The 16505-nt window shown below is 33.3% G+C and overlaps 1 protein-coding gene across 1 annotated transcript in view; it reads right to left on the minus strand.

The window, feature by feature from the left end:
* The window catches only part of LOC143912637 (uncharacterized), a 67895-nt gene that overhangs the window by 18741 nt on the left and 32649 nt on the right, over positions 1–16505 (minus strand). Inside the window, 5 exon segments of the mRNA XM_077431932.1 lie at positions 10659–10862; positions 11879–11995; positions 12103–12207; positions 12440–12583; positions 12783–12932. Coding sequence (XP_077288058.1) covers positions 10659–10862; positions 11879–11995; positions 12103–12207; positions 12440–12583; positions 12783–12932 — 720 coding nt within the window.

A 16505-nucleotide genomic window follows, 5' to 3' on the forward strand; every position in this document is an offset into this window, starting at 1 on the left:
CAAGACGTATATTTTTAATTTTCATCTCTCTCTAACTAATAAAATAAATTTTGCTCTACCTACATATTATACATATATGCATTTATCTCAATTTGAGTTCATTTTTGTAAAAAAATATGATTGATCACGTCCAAAAATTTTCTCAACTATAGGTATTTATAAGTATGTATGTTGGAATGCCTTTCAGAAAAGACACCATGTCTATCTTACAGCTTATTCAATTACGGTTTATCAAGGTTGCTGTACATATATTATTTTGTGTTTACCAAATTGTCAAAATTTTAAACAGCAACGAATTAATGTCTATTCATACTAGCACAGCATGTAACCAGCAGTGCGAAAAGTATTTTTTGGTACATTTTGTATGGACACATTCATGTCTAATGTTGTGGAGATGTACATAGTAGAAAGTAACATCAGTAGCCGAAAAAATCTATTCATACTATAGCAGTTTATGTTACCGTAAAATATCAAGCAACACCGGTTTTCTTTGGCCACTGTAGAAGTATTTACGCACGACTAACGTCATATTAAAAAAGCAATATTGCGCTGAATCGTCGCGTTTTGTAATGTATTTTTAAGCTGATTTTGCCTTGCGCTCCGCCAAAACTTGTCTGAATGTGCCGGGGCCGTGATGTCCTGGATAGTAGAGGTTCCAAAAGCCACCAGAAAGAAAAAGCCGGTTTTCGGTTTTTTTTTCAAATAAAAAGCCGGTTGACCGGCTTTCACCGGTTTCAGAAAATTAAGATTTTTTTGAAGTTTTAAATTTTTATTACTAAATTTTTATACAAAAAAAAATTGCTTAAACGCGAAAAAACTACAAATTATGGAAAATCCAATTTGCTGAAATTCTGAAAGACCTTATTGAAATTACTTTCAATAATATTTTATTGATTTATGACATGGTCTTCGTCCATTACTATAACTCAAGTGTCGTACCTTTTTTTGTTGTTCAAAGAAATATATGCCTATTCCCTAAGAAAGTTTGGATCCAATACACATTTTTTTGATCTTTCATAGAAATTTGAAATTCATAATTGTTAGTTTTGAGGAAAAAAAATTTAAGAAACCTTAAAAAGCCGGTTGATCCAGCCAAAAAAAGCCGGTTTTCGGTTTTGGTTGAAGCCGGCTTGGAAGCTCTAGCTGGATAGTACAAATACAAACTGTCGCTTACGTAAGCTGTTGTGCTGTGCTGTAGCCGTGAACCACCGGAGAGTACGAATAGACCTTTAATGCTGTATTTTATTTGTTTCAAAGCCGTGCATTTTTCTGTTTCAAATACAAATATAATTTACGTAGGAAAGCAACAAACAATAAATGGTTTACGGCATAGTAAATAAAAAATGAAATTCAAAACAGAATCATTGAATAAAATATTATGTTAGAAACAAAAAACCTCACAGAAATATATTGCAAATATAAAAATGTATGTACATATATTATGTACATAAATACCTGGTTGAATTTATAAAAATAACGCTCGGTAACGCTCAAAATTTCTAAGAAAAAGGATAAATTCTGAGGTCTCTTCTTTAATAACAAGAGTCCCGAAACAGTTTGACGACGAATAATTTTTAATGAAGTCTATCGATTTTCTTTGCGACTTGGTACATGCGAAATACGCCCACTTTTGTAGCGATTTATTAAAAAAGTTTCTGTCACTCACTCACTCACTCACACTCGCCAACGGCAAATTGAAATTCTCGAAGAGTTGCGAAATTCTCCAGAGAGAAAGGGAACGCAAAAAAAATATATACGAAAGGGCGAGGGGATAGAGGGGGTGGGGGGCGAAAAGGCCGTATTTCACCTGCACCGCAACAGAAAGATTTTGATGAATATTTTAATTAAAATGATTAATTAAATTTTCCGAAAAAGGGAAGGAACACGTCTTCGAGAGGGAAATTCTTTTTTACAACTCGAACAAGTTTAACGAAACTCAGTTTGTTTATATGTTGTTTGGATTTCGATGCGAGTGCTTGTTCTCGTTATCATTTCGCTTCCGTTTGGTTTATTACTGTTTTTTCCGCGCGTTTTCCCCTATTTGCCCTATACAGCAGATTTTTATTGCAATCTTTGTCTACTGTCTATGGCTATTCGGCGAGATTTACCGGTCATTTTTTCTTTTGGAAAAAACCGTATGATCTTGGACCTCTCCCCACCCTTTCCTCCTGGTCAAAGTGGACGATTTATGACGCCATGAAATGAAATTCAGATTTATATCTGCTATATAATTTATCATGAGCGCTTGCGGCAGATTGTTTTAAGCATCCCTTTCGGCAAAATGAATTTATGGATTACGACAGCCTCATATACAAATACACATATTATATAGAACTACATAGACCTCATCGATAATGTGAAGTTCGATTACTTCAATTTGTATTTTGAAATTTATCAAACATAATACAATGTACATATATAAATAAATTTCTCTGTTTTGTTTGATTTTAAGGATTTAGTTTCAGATTTATGTAGAACAACAAAAATACTACATAATTATTATAACCAAATATGGCTTGGATCGATAGATAAATCTTCGAAGATCGGTTCAAAACTAAATGGGTCCTATACATAAAACAGTAGTTTTAATAGATAATGCCTCTTTTCATCCGAATGAAACTAAATTAAAAATAAATGACAGTCTTATGATAGCTAAATTTTTACCACCTAATATTACAAGTCTAATTCAACCTATGGACCAAAGTGTCATATCATTAATGGAACGGCTTTACCGTGCTGATTTTCTCAAAGCTCTTTCTGATGAAGATGATGACTTGATCCATTTCTGGAAAAAAATTAGTTAATTGGATGCTGTACACGGAAAAGCAAAATCTTGGTCGAAAGTAAAACCAATAACACTGGTTTGATCATTGAGTAAGATTCTTCCTGAGGCGGAAATATATTTATTGGATTGTGAAGAGATCGAGGCAAGTGATATATCGGAAATATGGAGATTAATGGAAAATTTAAAATGATTTGAAAATGTTGGACCGGAAAAACATCGAAGAGTGGTTTTATCGCAATTCAAATGATCCGGGATTTCAATGCATCATTATACATTGTAATGGGTTGTAATGGGTTCTTACACATAAAAACAAATAACACTCACTCAAACAATGTAAGCGATTATCCGTTTTTTTCCAATCATCCAGTCCTGTACTCCACAGCACTATCCCGGATAATCGAGAGTACTCTGTATTAATTACATTTACATACATATTTATATATTTTTTGGATTGAAAATGTTGCATTTATCGCACATCTACTTAAATCTATTCATTCGTGGCTTACGAGTGTAAAAAAGTCAGTATATTTTCAATTAATAGCTTTTCCGGTATGGCGGGGGCGTAAAGAATTTTCTAAATTACAAAAGGATCACTTGATCCGTACATTTTCGTCGGGGCACGTTCCGGGACACTCGAGTCGTAAAGTACCCAGTTTTACGACTTCTCAAAATTAACGATCCATCAAAAACGGAAGCCGCACCCCTCCCACTCACTAATTATATTCGAATAATAGTCTCTTTCATTCGGGCCGACCCCGAAATATTTTTTATAAAATAATAAAAGTCAGATTTTTGTATTAAAAAACAGGCGCAAAAGAGCCCAGCAAGTTTGTTTTAGGGTTTGTCGCTGACGCGGCGCTTTCTGCGCTCTCTCGCCTCTCGCTGGAGCGATTTTAAACTTTTTGACTCTTTTTTTGTTCACAGTAAATTGTGTGCCAATATTCAGCCGTAGGTTTATCAGTATTCAGCGTTCTGAACCGAGGAGAGCATTTGTGGAAAGGGTCGAATTCGAGGAGGCCTTATCGGTAAGCCGCGACAGTTTCTTTTAACGTGTTTGTTTTAGAAGGGTAAGAAGAGGAGGGTGGAAAAAATGCGAGCAGAGAAAAGGGAAGATTTTCGTTCGGTTGCGGGGTCCTCGATTGTTACTCTCGACATTATTCGACGTTTCTAAAAACCGACCCGGATCATAAAACGGTTATTTCGGGATCAATAAAGAAAATGGCCACTCTGCTAGAGCGGCTCGAGAGGCACAAAAACAAAACTTCGCCAAAGTGCGAAACAAAGTTGCCAAAACCCAACGGCGAGGATTGGATATCGTTAGCGCCCTCACTGAAACTTTAGCTCGCGCACTTTTTCCAGATTGATACGTGTACTTGGAAATTACGCTTGTTATTTTTTACGACGGTTTGTATAGATGTTTACAAATATAAACACATATGTATATATCTAGTATGTAAGAATAAATAAGATTTCGCCTATTTATTGCAGTATATACTTGGCTAATACTGAATAGACTCGACTTTAGCTGAATTATCCGACTCTTTTTATACATATTAATTTATAAGCTGGCTTAGAGCATACTACATATGTACATACATACAAACACAGCACAATACTATTGGGATTAGCGCAAAAGAGCTTAGCTCAATGGTAAGAAGGTACATATTGCATAAATGAGTAATTCTTGATTTGTAGGTATTTATATATGTATGTATATGTATATATATATATATATATATATATATATATATATATATATATATATATTCCGAGTAGTATACATATGTTCATATAATATGTACAATTATAATACCTTTAGCTCGATATTTTATATAGCTGTCCCAAGACGACATCTGTGGTCAAATTTTTGTACTTATATACAATACCTATAATCGCGTCATCTAAGGACAAACGTACAATCAACAATCAACAAATCCAATACATGACGAATTTGCGAGAAACAAATTCTACATATAGTAGGAAAGCATATTTTGATTTTAACATCAACAAAATCGATTTGCTAGAAACTGAAGGGGGGATGCGGATTTTATTGGATCCGTCATAACAATTAAGCTAGATAAATTGGCAAATTCTACTAGGAGACGGTCAATCAGTATTTAATTGACTACCCAGATCTCACCAACAGCGTATATAAATCAAACGATTACTGGATTCCGGCCAGGATTTTAACCCATGACCTTTTCTGCTGGTAAACAGTGTTTTTACTAGTGAGCCAAGCTGTAGGCAATATAATATATTTCAATTAAAAGTTTAAATCCTGGTCATGTTTGAGTATATGAAAGTAATTCCTGAATATGAATTGAATTGTGTGATGTGTAGATAAAAAATCGAAATATGTATACCTTTACATGATTTTGTAGATTTTTTATTTAATTTTCCAATGTATTAAGTAGGGTTATTTGTAGATAAAAAAGAGACATACACTTCGGTAGCAAACTTGAGAAAGAGGAATACATTGAAGGACATGATGGGATACATAAGTTTATTTGACTTCTCAAGATTTAATATGCATATTAATGTATCATATATTCAAAGATAATAGTATGGGATGGGATCTTGGCGGTTTTATTAAAAAATACGATCAATGCCTTTTCGGAGAATTGTGTACATATGTATGTATGTACATTTACATGTACATCTGTATGTGTGTATGGTAAAAACATATTTACATAAATCTAAAAAGATAAATAAATTTCATCAATCAGAAAACCTTTTAATTACGCTGCAGTTATATATTTTCGAATTCCTATAATTTAAAATATTCAAAGCACAAATTGGAATTGCGTACAACACAACAAACTTTCATGCCGAAAATGGTCCCTACCCAGAACGTGGAAAATAACTTGATTCTAGTGGGATTCATACACAATCAGACGACACGATTTGGCACTTCGGTAACATGGAAATTATTCACCAAATTGACAGTTGAATGGAACAGAAAAAAGTCCTTGATCTTTCCTTTTTTTTTCAAAAATAAAAGTGAATTTTCAGTACAAAACAGTAACTGGATAATGAACAATGAGACCCCGGACTTGAGGAGTCCTCTCAATGAAAGTCTCACAAAACAAAAGTAAATTTAGCCGGTATTTTGAGAAGAGGGTGAATTCCTAATTTTGTGTCGCAATTATTCTTAACCAGTCCGTTAGATTAACAAATAAAGTACACAACAAGTAAATTACATTATTAATTGATAGCGTGTATACTAGCCAGAAAAAGCTGCGTATCATAAATAATATTCAGTTAGTCACAGACATTACTAACAAACTAACCAGTAGATTCTATGTCAAAATCACTAATAACCAAACTAACATAATATGTACTTGTGAAAAATCTCGGCGATTACAACAAAATGTTTATACCCTTCAGGCATAAACACAGATTATCTTAACGCAATCTGCGTAAGATCGTCGACTTTAGAGTCTTTAGTTAATATTATATATAAAATTTATTATTGATTCTAAAAAGGTTTTTGAGCTCTTTTTCCTATTATGATGTACATTAACCTAAAATAAAATAATATAATACTATAATGATTAAAAAAATAAAAATTGTAAAATATAAAATAATCAGTAGATCATTATCTATGAAAATTAATATAAGCTGTATTGTGAACATAATTTAGTAATAATAAAAAAAAAACATTTCAAAATAAAATAATTGATGGCATAAGCAAAAAGAAACTTAGATTTTTAGAAAAATTTCAAAAGGAACGTATTTCGCTAACGTTTATTTATTGGTTGAAATTAAATATATTAAAATAAAATTGGTACTTTTTCTCGTTTTATAATCTTCAAAATTTTAAGTTAGTTTTAGTATTATATTATATTGAGTTCCTGATAATTTAAACAATTTGAATAAAATTATCCTGCAGAAGATAGTCACAGGCAAGGTTTGCAGAAACATTAACATAGTTTAGTTAAGATAAAGTTTAAACGTTCGGAGAAAGTTGAATTGTTATTATAAGGTAGGTTTATGCACGAACGTTGAGAGGGATACCTACATAGAAGAGAGGTATACGCAATAAGCTACGATCTAATTAATTTATATAGGCTAAGTGCAAACAGAGAAACTTTGTCTTAAATTAAATTACGCGAGGTTCTCAAGACAAACAAGAAGAATTACACGGCGCAAAGCTGAAATTAGTCAACGGGAACGAGAACCGGGAAGAGGCATAGGAAGAAGTGCTATGTAGTAGTTACCGGCGAAATACCCCGACTGTTTTTCCCTTTGACACTCTTCTACACTCATCGCGGAACATTCCAATGGAATATAATTACAATATAATTTGTGCTGAAATTCAAATCGGTTAAAACAGCTGAGAGGCACGATCGAAACGAGCTGCGCCCACACGCTTCGTTTTATTACAGCGAAGCATAATTTCCCCTAATCTCGGGGCAAAATTTTCCGCCCGCATCTCGCCAAGTTGAAATGTCTCCAGTGGAGTCATTAGTGGGACGGCGAACATCCGATATCTTGTAAACTTGTAATAGTTGACAATAAAGGAGCGAGCTATCAAGGGAAGGGAATTCGGCAACAAGAAGTCCGAGCCAAAAAGCCAGACAAATACATATACATACAAACTTATGTACATTTAAGAAACCACAGTAAAAATTCATGGAGGGATGCACCCTAAAGATCAAGATTTTAGATATACGGTAGAGGTGTATTAAACTCTATTTCAAGAAAAAAACCACTTCCAATTTTGGGTGTGTAAAGTGGAAGTTTCGATATCAGCTCATTTATTTTTATTACTACCTTCTTCTTATTAACATAATACAGACATAAAGCTTGAGCTTTCAAAAGTGGTGACAAAATTCAGGGCACTGATTTATTAGACACAATTTTAAGTTCTTATTATATAATCGACAGATATTCAGTAATTGAATACAATATATGAGCCGTTGCTATTGAAAGTGGCATTAGTCCACTTTTCTTCATTTCGAGAAATATTGCGAAAAAAAAGGAAAAATAGTGTTTTGCGTTTAACAATATTTAGAAATGCTGGTGGCCTGTGTAAGGACTATTCTGCTTTTCCGAGATTCTGGACATACCGAATTAAAATAAGTGATAACAATTTGTGATATTTCAAAGAGAAAATTTTTAAATATATATTTCATTATAAGAAATAATAAGAACTGGCTTTTAAAGTCGAAACATACATTAGTACATAAGTACTTATTTTTGCGAAAAAATAAAGAAAAAATAAAATATTGACAAATATAAATTTAGAATACAAAGAAAAGAAAAAAATATTAATGAATAAATATCGCTTTAATCAAAATATGTTCATATATAATATACATATGTACGAGTATTATCATCATTTGCAACCCGTTCACCATCCACCGCTGAAACGTCTTAACACCGCCAAAGGCGAAAAACTGCTAATTGACCGATTTTGCATCCCCCTTCGACCCTTTTTTTTCTTTTCAACTTGGGTCACAACCTGAACCCTAACTAGCATATTCAATATTAAATTTCATAAATTTTTGTTCATATTTGCATTCAGTAGCCTGCTTTACTATTTAACCTTAGTGGTCCATCCATTGTGTCACACGTCTGTATATTACAAATGTATGTAGCTGATACGCATGCACATATGTACATATGCAACGAATATAACCACCTGAGCTGTTCGAGGATTTTGTAATGAATATACGTGATAACAAACATACATACATAAAATCGTAGAGTTTTAAGAAAACATGATATATTTTTGCCAATTAGGGCTAAATCAAACGTGCTCATGAACTCCCCCCTCTCGAGAGCTGTTCGACTCCTTAACTTACTGGCACATTACTTGGATCTATTCGATGCCAGTTATGTTGAGTTGGTGGAACACATCCTAAATAGCACGATATAAATTTTTCAATCTTATTTCTTTGTTTTTATTTTGTGTACATATTTTTTACTTGATTTTTATTATTTTTTTATGATGTTTTTTTTTTATTTATGATTTTTATTATTTTCTTATGTTTTTTTTATTTATGATTTTTATTATTTTTTTTATGATGTTTTTTTTGTAATTTTTATGATTTTTATTATTTGTATTAAAATCACATTGACGCTTTGGGGCAACCTGTCAAGTCTCTGTGGTATTGATTTTTTAAAATAAAATAAAATAAATAAAATAAAATATGTATGTCTGTACAGGTATAAAACAAAACAATCCAGATGCTTATTGTGTGAAGGTCAAACAGTAAAATTCATCTTACCTACCATTTACAAATGCGATATTCGATATCGTCGTAGAAATTCACGCATCTCACAAAGATACGAATTGATAAGCAGGATGGGGTGGGGGGAGAGGGGAAACCGGAAAGAGGCTGACGGAGAAGAATACACCCGTAAATAATTGATACGGCGGCCACTTTGTCAAAATTAATAAGACCGACATTTCTCCCATTTCTGGAGAATTTGCCCGTTTGCCATTCGGGCAAATAAAACACATCTCCATAATGTGATGGGGGGGTGGAGGAGGTGGGAGAAACCGGGAGTCGATACTTGGCCGATTCGCGCGAGCACTTTCACCCGCATTAGGCTCGAGCGCCAGATGAGGTTGGACACGGATTGATGTATGGCTGTTTGCGAGTTGCTAGCAAAAACATCACCCACCTTCACCCCCCTATCGATGCTACATAGTCATCCTCCATATACTTATTGATCTCCCATTCGAAGAAACAATCGATGCTTACATATACAGGATGCCATGTCTACCTTCGTCATATTACATACATACATACAAACATATTGTGTGAAGACAGACTGGGTGAAATATTTACACGACTAATTATGGAGAACATGATGCAGATTTGATTTTGTTCTACGAGGATGAATGTAAAACATATTTGTAATAATTATAAAACAAAATTGGTGACAAGGGTTAATTATAATAGTAACATGTTACGCGCAGACATCTGCTAGCAAAAAAAATATTAATAAATTGAAAGTTCTCGTATTTTTATTTCAACCATATTTTTGTACTTATTTGAAATAATGTGATGTGATGCTTATTTGAAATAATTTGTATATAAAATTATTATTTTGAATAAAAACACCAATATTTTTTTTCTACCGCCATCTATGTTTAAAACTAATAAATAGACGTCAACGGTAAACGTCACCAAGTATCTCGCCGGGCAGATTTCAAAAGCTTCTTAAACGATATTTTATCTCCATTGTAATGGCGGAGGATCCATTTACTTACATATTGATGACCAAAATGAGCAATATGGCAAAGTATGAAAACGATCGGATAAGAGGCAAAATTTTTCCTGAATTGTAATCGTAAGTGAAACGTAAAGGAGGTATATAAAAATAAATCACTGAATATTAAAAAAAAGAATTTAAAAGTCATAAACATATTCCTGAATTAAATGACACTTTTGAATGGATAATAAATTCTTTCTTCACAAGTGCTCAGATATTATGAAATAATCTTGCAACAAGCTCATAGAGAAACAGTACACATGAGGTTTCTTTGCGCAGAAAATTTGATCAAAATGCACGCTGATTTCTTTATGGCAATACATTTGTTATGAATGTTTATTATATTTTTGCATAAAGTAATTAAAGCCGGAGTTATATACCATACTCTTTATTCTAATGATTGTTGCCAAAACCGGGAGGATAGGTGTTGGGAGGAAGGGGTGTGCTGATAAAATCTTTGTATGAACATGTATCTTTAAGTACTACGACTGTGTATAATATTAAGTGTGAGATAGCACTGCTGTAATTAATAATTAAAAAAAATAATAATAGAAAAATAAAGAATTTCATATTTAAAATATTAAATAAGACAGCACCATTCTGAGTAGATATATAGATATTATGGGAAAAAAATCAGAATTACCGTTGCTAGCTCGATTGTCTGGGGAGCCATGCGGTCCCTTGGTGACTTGCCAGCCTCCGTCAGGTTCGGGCCCCATGCCCGAGGGTCCCATCAGAGCTGGACCTGACCCCGAGGAGTTCTCAGCAACCTTCGTAGGCCCCGCAGCCACTTTGGGGGCCGGAGGTATCGCCGCAGACTCCTTGTACAAATTGTCCTCTCCGGGATCTGTCCAATCAATAAGCACACAAAACAAACGATCATTTCCATTGTTCTTCTCATCGTTATTAAATTAAATTTTGTTTCGAAAACGGAACCGTGTTGCGACAGCCGAAGATTAATGAATCGCGTCGTAAACACGTCCCGCTGATAACAATATCATCAACTACATAAACCGCAATGGCGAAATATCCGCCTCAACGACCGGAAGCTTACATTTAATATCTCCTCGAACGTTTTGACACAACGATAATGAGAGTTTTGTGTATTGTCAAAATGTTTAGACGTCTATCGCAGACGTTACGCATTATTTTGATTGAATTTTTGTAAAAGCTAACATGTCTTTTATTTATTTTTTCAATTTAGAAAAATCTGCACTATCATCAATCTTTATATATAGGTAGATTTTATAGATGTTTGAATTTTGTTATTGAGCATATATTGAAATCTCCGTGAAACTTTTGGTAATCTCATTCGGAAGATTATCAGCTAGAGTGGTTTGCGTGTGCAAAGTTTATGCGAAATTGGGCAAATGAGATTATTATAAATTACTATGAATAAATCAAAGTATCCTTTTTGGGATTAAATAGCTTCCGTGAAACAAACTATCAGGTATAATAGATTTAAGTGATTTCTTCTAAATAATATAGCGAAATTATACATCAAATTCGAATAATTGTAAATTAATTTAAAAATTGTTTTTATGTAATATTACACATTCAGATTAAAAGTTAACTATATCAAATCCAACATAAGCACTTGAACCTTTCTTTAATATCCCGGAACGAGCCCTTTTTCAGCTCATAGGATTAATCTTTAATTTGAAATTTAATAAAAATGAACACAAGAGTATTGTACAATACTTATGTATTCATATATATGTATGTATTAAATATAAGTGCTATTTTTTATATGAATAATCAGCATACGGCTTTTCAACATCACGAAACACCCATTACTTATGCATCAACCTAATATATATTTTAACCAAAAGCACGTATATACATATCCATTTGTATAAATACTTGTACTTTTCTCGTTCGAACGACTAAGACTAGTGTGATTCGGGCAAGAAATAATGGTCCCAGATTGGTCGTATACATTATTTACGATCGTCCGGTTTGGGGGTGGACGACACGAACCTACATAGTTTCACCCGTAATCATAGTAATTGCACTCCCACAAAATATGTTAATGTCTACTCTTATACTATAATTTATACGGTAGCGACATATGTACTAATATTTACCAGAATCATAGTCGTCCGAGTCGGATGTCATGTGTCCCTCGTGTAACGGAATTTCATCTTCCTCGGGTGCGTCTTCGTAACGTTCTTTCAGCACCTTTCTTGGAACTAAAGAATAAATCAAACATTTAAAATACACACGGACATAGTTTGTTTTGAATTTGAGACTAATTTCAGTATGCAAAATCTCTTACTAAAGTAATTTTTCATACCTAACACTCATACAAAATTGTATTGTAATACTACATTAATACATATATGTATGTCAACTACCAATTGATGTATGTATCGGAAATATGCTGAATTTCAAAGGTTATACAAATTATATAATGATACTCACCACAAGTGTAAACTACTTTCAAGTACATCCTCGATTCGGGTCTACAGGGACTTCCGAAAGTCGACGAGTCCGCCGACAAGGAGCATCTTCTCTTACCGTGGCACATCTGCATCACAGCTTCCGTCGCATAACTGACCAGGCAAGCTAATAAACAATAACGGCATATTAGGTCATAAAACGTGGGAGTCGGTCGCAATAATCATAGAGCGAAATTGGTCTGTGGTGTCTGTCTCCATGCAATTTGCGATGAAGACGTCATAATTTTAAGATTTTCGTGTAACGACTCTCGTGAGCTTAGAAGTAAACTGTTTTAGAAATTAAGTGGACAGGGAAGTTAACTTACTCTCTTCTGGGACTCCTTGCACTTGTGGACATTGGATGCTCTCGTACTCTGTTCTACCGAAGCTGGCCGAGTATATGGCTATCCTCGAGTGTGGGTTGCAAGACATTTGAAGAACATCGTTCTCGCAAACTGCCTTGCTGCGAAACTCATCTGAGAAAATAAAAACACGTTTATTTAGTTTAAGTGTCATTGAAAACATTTTCATGTGTAATAAATAACATTCAAACGTATCGTTGAATACATCGAAATTTAATGAAAGGAGTGACTTAACCGAAAATACACTTTTATATGTAGATTAATAACAGCTAGATCTGGTGTAATTTGCAAATAGTATATTTAAAAAAAAATCTAACAGCAATTAATACTATTGCTCGACTTAATCTATGCGGAATCGTGAGGGGGTGCATTACAAGCGATCAATATACAAAAAAAAAACATCCCCCGGAAGAAATGAACGAATAATGGTATTATAGTCATTAATCAGGATAATGGCACGAAAGCTTTTACGCTACCGTAAAGTGTGTATCGAATGTGCTACGATTTTCCATTCATTTTCCATTTTCTATAAGCCAATGAAATTAGGTGTCATATAAGCTTTTATTTATTCCTTCATACAAATGAACTAATGTACGCACTTTAATTTAAAATCAAATTAAATTTAAAGATAAGTTTTTTTAGCAATACAAACATATCTGCAAATATGTTCATTGGTACTTGGAAACTGAAAAGCGGGAATTCCTTTATCATAGGTATGTATATAATTATGTATAGTGTATAATGAATTCTTGACTTTAATTCAAACTAGGCGCTAGTTTCGTTCGAATTCATGGCTTGTTAAACACGTTCGCTTGTATTTTACGTTTCAATCGAGACGTACAAAGCAATTCAAGAAAGCGAAAAAATCAAAAGGGAAATAAAAAAATATTACTATTTAATAAAGTTCTCATCAATCATACTTACAACGTCTGATTACAAGCCTAGATATGGAGTTTGCTCCTTTTGAAGATTTATTACAACTGTTCCTAATTATTTATTTACCGACTACTTTTATTTATTTGCCTAGCAGGGATTGTATTGCGTGTACGACCCCTACAAATTTCGAAGGATTAAAACTAGGTGATTTATTTAGATGGGGAGCAGTTTTAAAATGTTTCTCAATATGAACTACTCTCGGCAACTATAATAATTCACATCTAAATGCAATAATGTATAATTTTATTTATTCAATAACAAATACCGCTTCATTTCAAATAATAAAATACGTAAGATTTGTATTTCAAGAAGTACGTCTACGTATATATATGTACAATAGAATAGGTATATCCTTCTCAACGAGGAAGAGATCTCGTACAAAAGATACAATTTTTGTTTAGTCGGAGATAAATGGTTACGGTGAGATGAACGACCGCAATAATAGTACCCAAAAGCATCGGTTTCATCCCAAAAGTTTGGACGCAGCTTTTAAACTCGACAACGAATTGTGTCGCTAACCTTTGCGGTCGTAAAATATCTTTTCAAACTTATCTCTTATACAATTCGTTATAAAAATAAAAGCCTCTTTGTCTTGACGCGAAAATAAATAAAACCGACCCAGCGCGAATTTCTTCTTCGGTGAATTTGCGCAGAAAAAGTGTCACAAATCTGACTGTACTTATTATATAAGAAAATATATATTTATATAAGTTGGTATAACGCTTTGATTATGTACTTTAAATTTTAATTGACATTTTATTATAATTATCATCAAATTGATTTACTATATTAAGATGTATATTATAAAAACTTCTATTATATGTATACATATGTACGTATGTACTTACATATATATTACTCGGAATCACAATTGAACTGTTTATTCCAATGTAATGGTTCCATGGCAGATGCAAAATCGAAAGAGATCTCTTAAATTTATAGGATGATGACATCTTCGAGCAATCGCAATTCTCATTCAGGAGATATTTATCTTTAGAAGATAGAATTTCAATATCAATTTTCTGATTATAAACTTTTAACATTGATTAAATTACTTCTAGGACATCAAAAATATATTCTCGAATATATCTACATACTACGTCCAATTTTCAGTTTCAAAAACATTATTTCTGTTTGAATTACATACTTTACAAATTGATATCACTTCTTTTAATTCGATATGTCCAGAATCTCAGACACATCGAATAAATGTGTATATTACAGGTTACCAGTATTTTTAAAAATTGTTAAATGCAAAGCATTATATTTATTGATATGCGAAATATTTCCCGAAATAAAAAAGTGGACTTGGGCCACAATCAAATATAACGGCTCATGTAAGTGATAAAATTAATGATAAAATTATGATTACAAATAAGCAACTAAACAGAAGATTGTAACTGTAATAATATGAATATGTTGTATGTACATACGTACGTATATATGTACATAGATACATATGTACATACATAGGAGTACAAATCTAATAAAAAGTCAGTCATGTTTAGCAGATTCGTTATTTTTCATCGCAAATGTAATATTGTACAACGAGGGCGGGATTCGGGTAATCAATGGGTAACATCTGAGCACAATATATGGCGTGTAATTTTATCCCGAGATTCGTTAATGGTTTCTCGTATATATTTTTGTATAATAGCGTCCAGTCATCGCGACTAATACGGTGCACACACACGTGCGATATTGCCGGGCAATACTATGTACCGACGATGTGAAACGCCAAAGATTAAGGGGTGATAAATTAGATTTTGGCCACGAGGGTGAGATGAAGAAGAAGAGTGGGGATGGGATTTCCGTACGACGGGCGAGGAAAATGCTCGTGTGTTTCCGGGAAACTTCATCAATTTTTCATGGTCAAGCGCCCACCACCCAAAACAAAGATTAGGGACATCCATTATCCACTTTGGATACACATGCCTATGCATCGTATATTTTCTATATAAGCGATTTTCAATTTGATTAAATTGTATCGTCTATGCAAATGTATTGAAGATAAACATTATGGAGATACCGAATTGGAATAATAATAAAAACATCGAGAAAAGCATCAAGACTCCTTGTAATACTTTAATAGAAAAAAAATTACATACATAGAGGAAATTACGCACATAGAGAATAGCGAAATTACATACATAGAGAAGATGTTAAGTAATCGTATATGCATTTCAAAGCCTATTCAACACATTAAATATGACCTATAAAAATATATCTGTTTAAATCTGCCTTTCTAGTGATGACGTGCGAAACTTGGGCATTGAACTTTAGAATGCTGCATAATGTCCACAGTAATCAAATAAGTATGAAACTCTATCTGCTTGGTATAGCGACGAGAGATTGAAAACGTAATACATGGGCTAGAAATAGTGGTGAGAGTAAAGGATTGAAATGACAATAGTTGGGCCACGTACATAAAAAAATGGACGGTAGATGGGCGATAGAAGTGCTCGAATGGTACCCGAAAAAACGTAAAAGAGTGCAAAGAAAGCCGTAGGGGATATGGTTGGATGATATAAGAAAAATATCCGGGATGTGATGGATAAGAGTGGCCGAAAACAGAGACGAATGGAAACATGTTGGAGAGTCCGTCATTCAGCAGTGGATGGTGAATGATGCTGATGTTGACATATATGACATTTGCTTATATTGAATTGATGCCACAGAACTAAGGTTGATTAATAATATGATTTATTTAACTAACTAATTTTACTAAACTATACACATGTGTAAATACAT

Source organism: Arctopsyche grandis, chromosome 6 (assembly GCF_051622035.1).
Source record: "Arctopsyche grandis isolate Sample6627 chromosome 6, ASM5162203v2, whole genome shotgun sequence".
In the NCBI taxonomy this organism is placed as follows: Eukaryota; Metazoa; Arthropoda; class Insecta; order Trichoptera; family Hydropsychidae; genus Arctopsyche; species Arctopsyche grandis.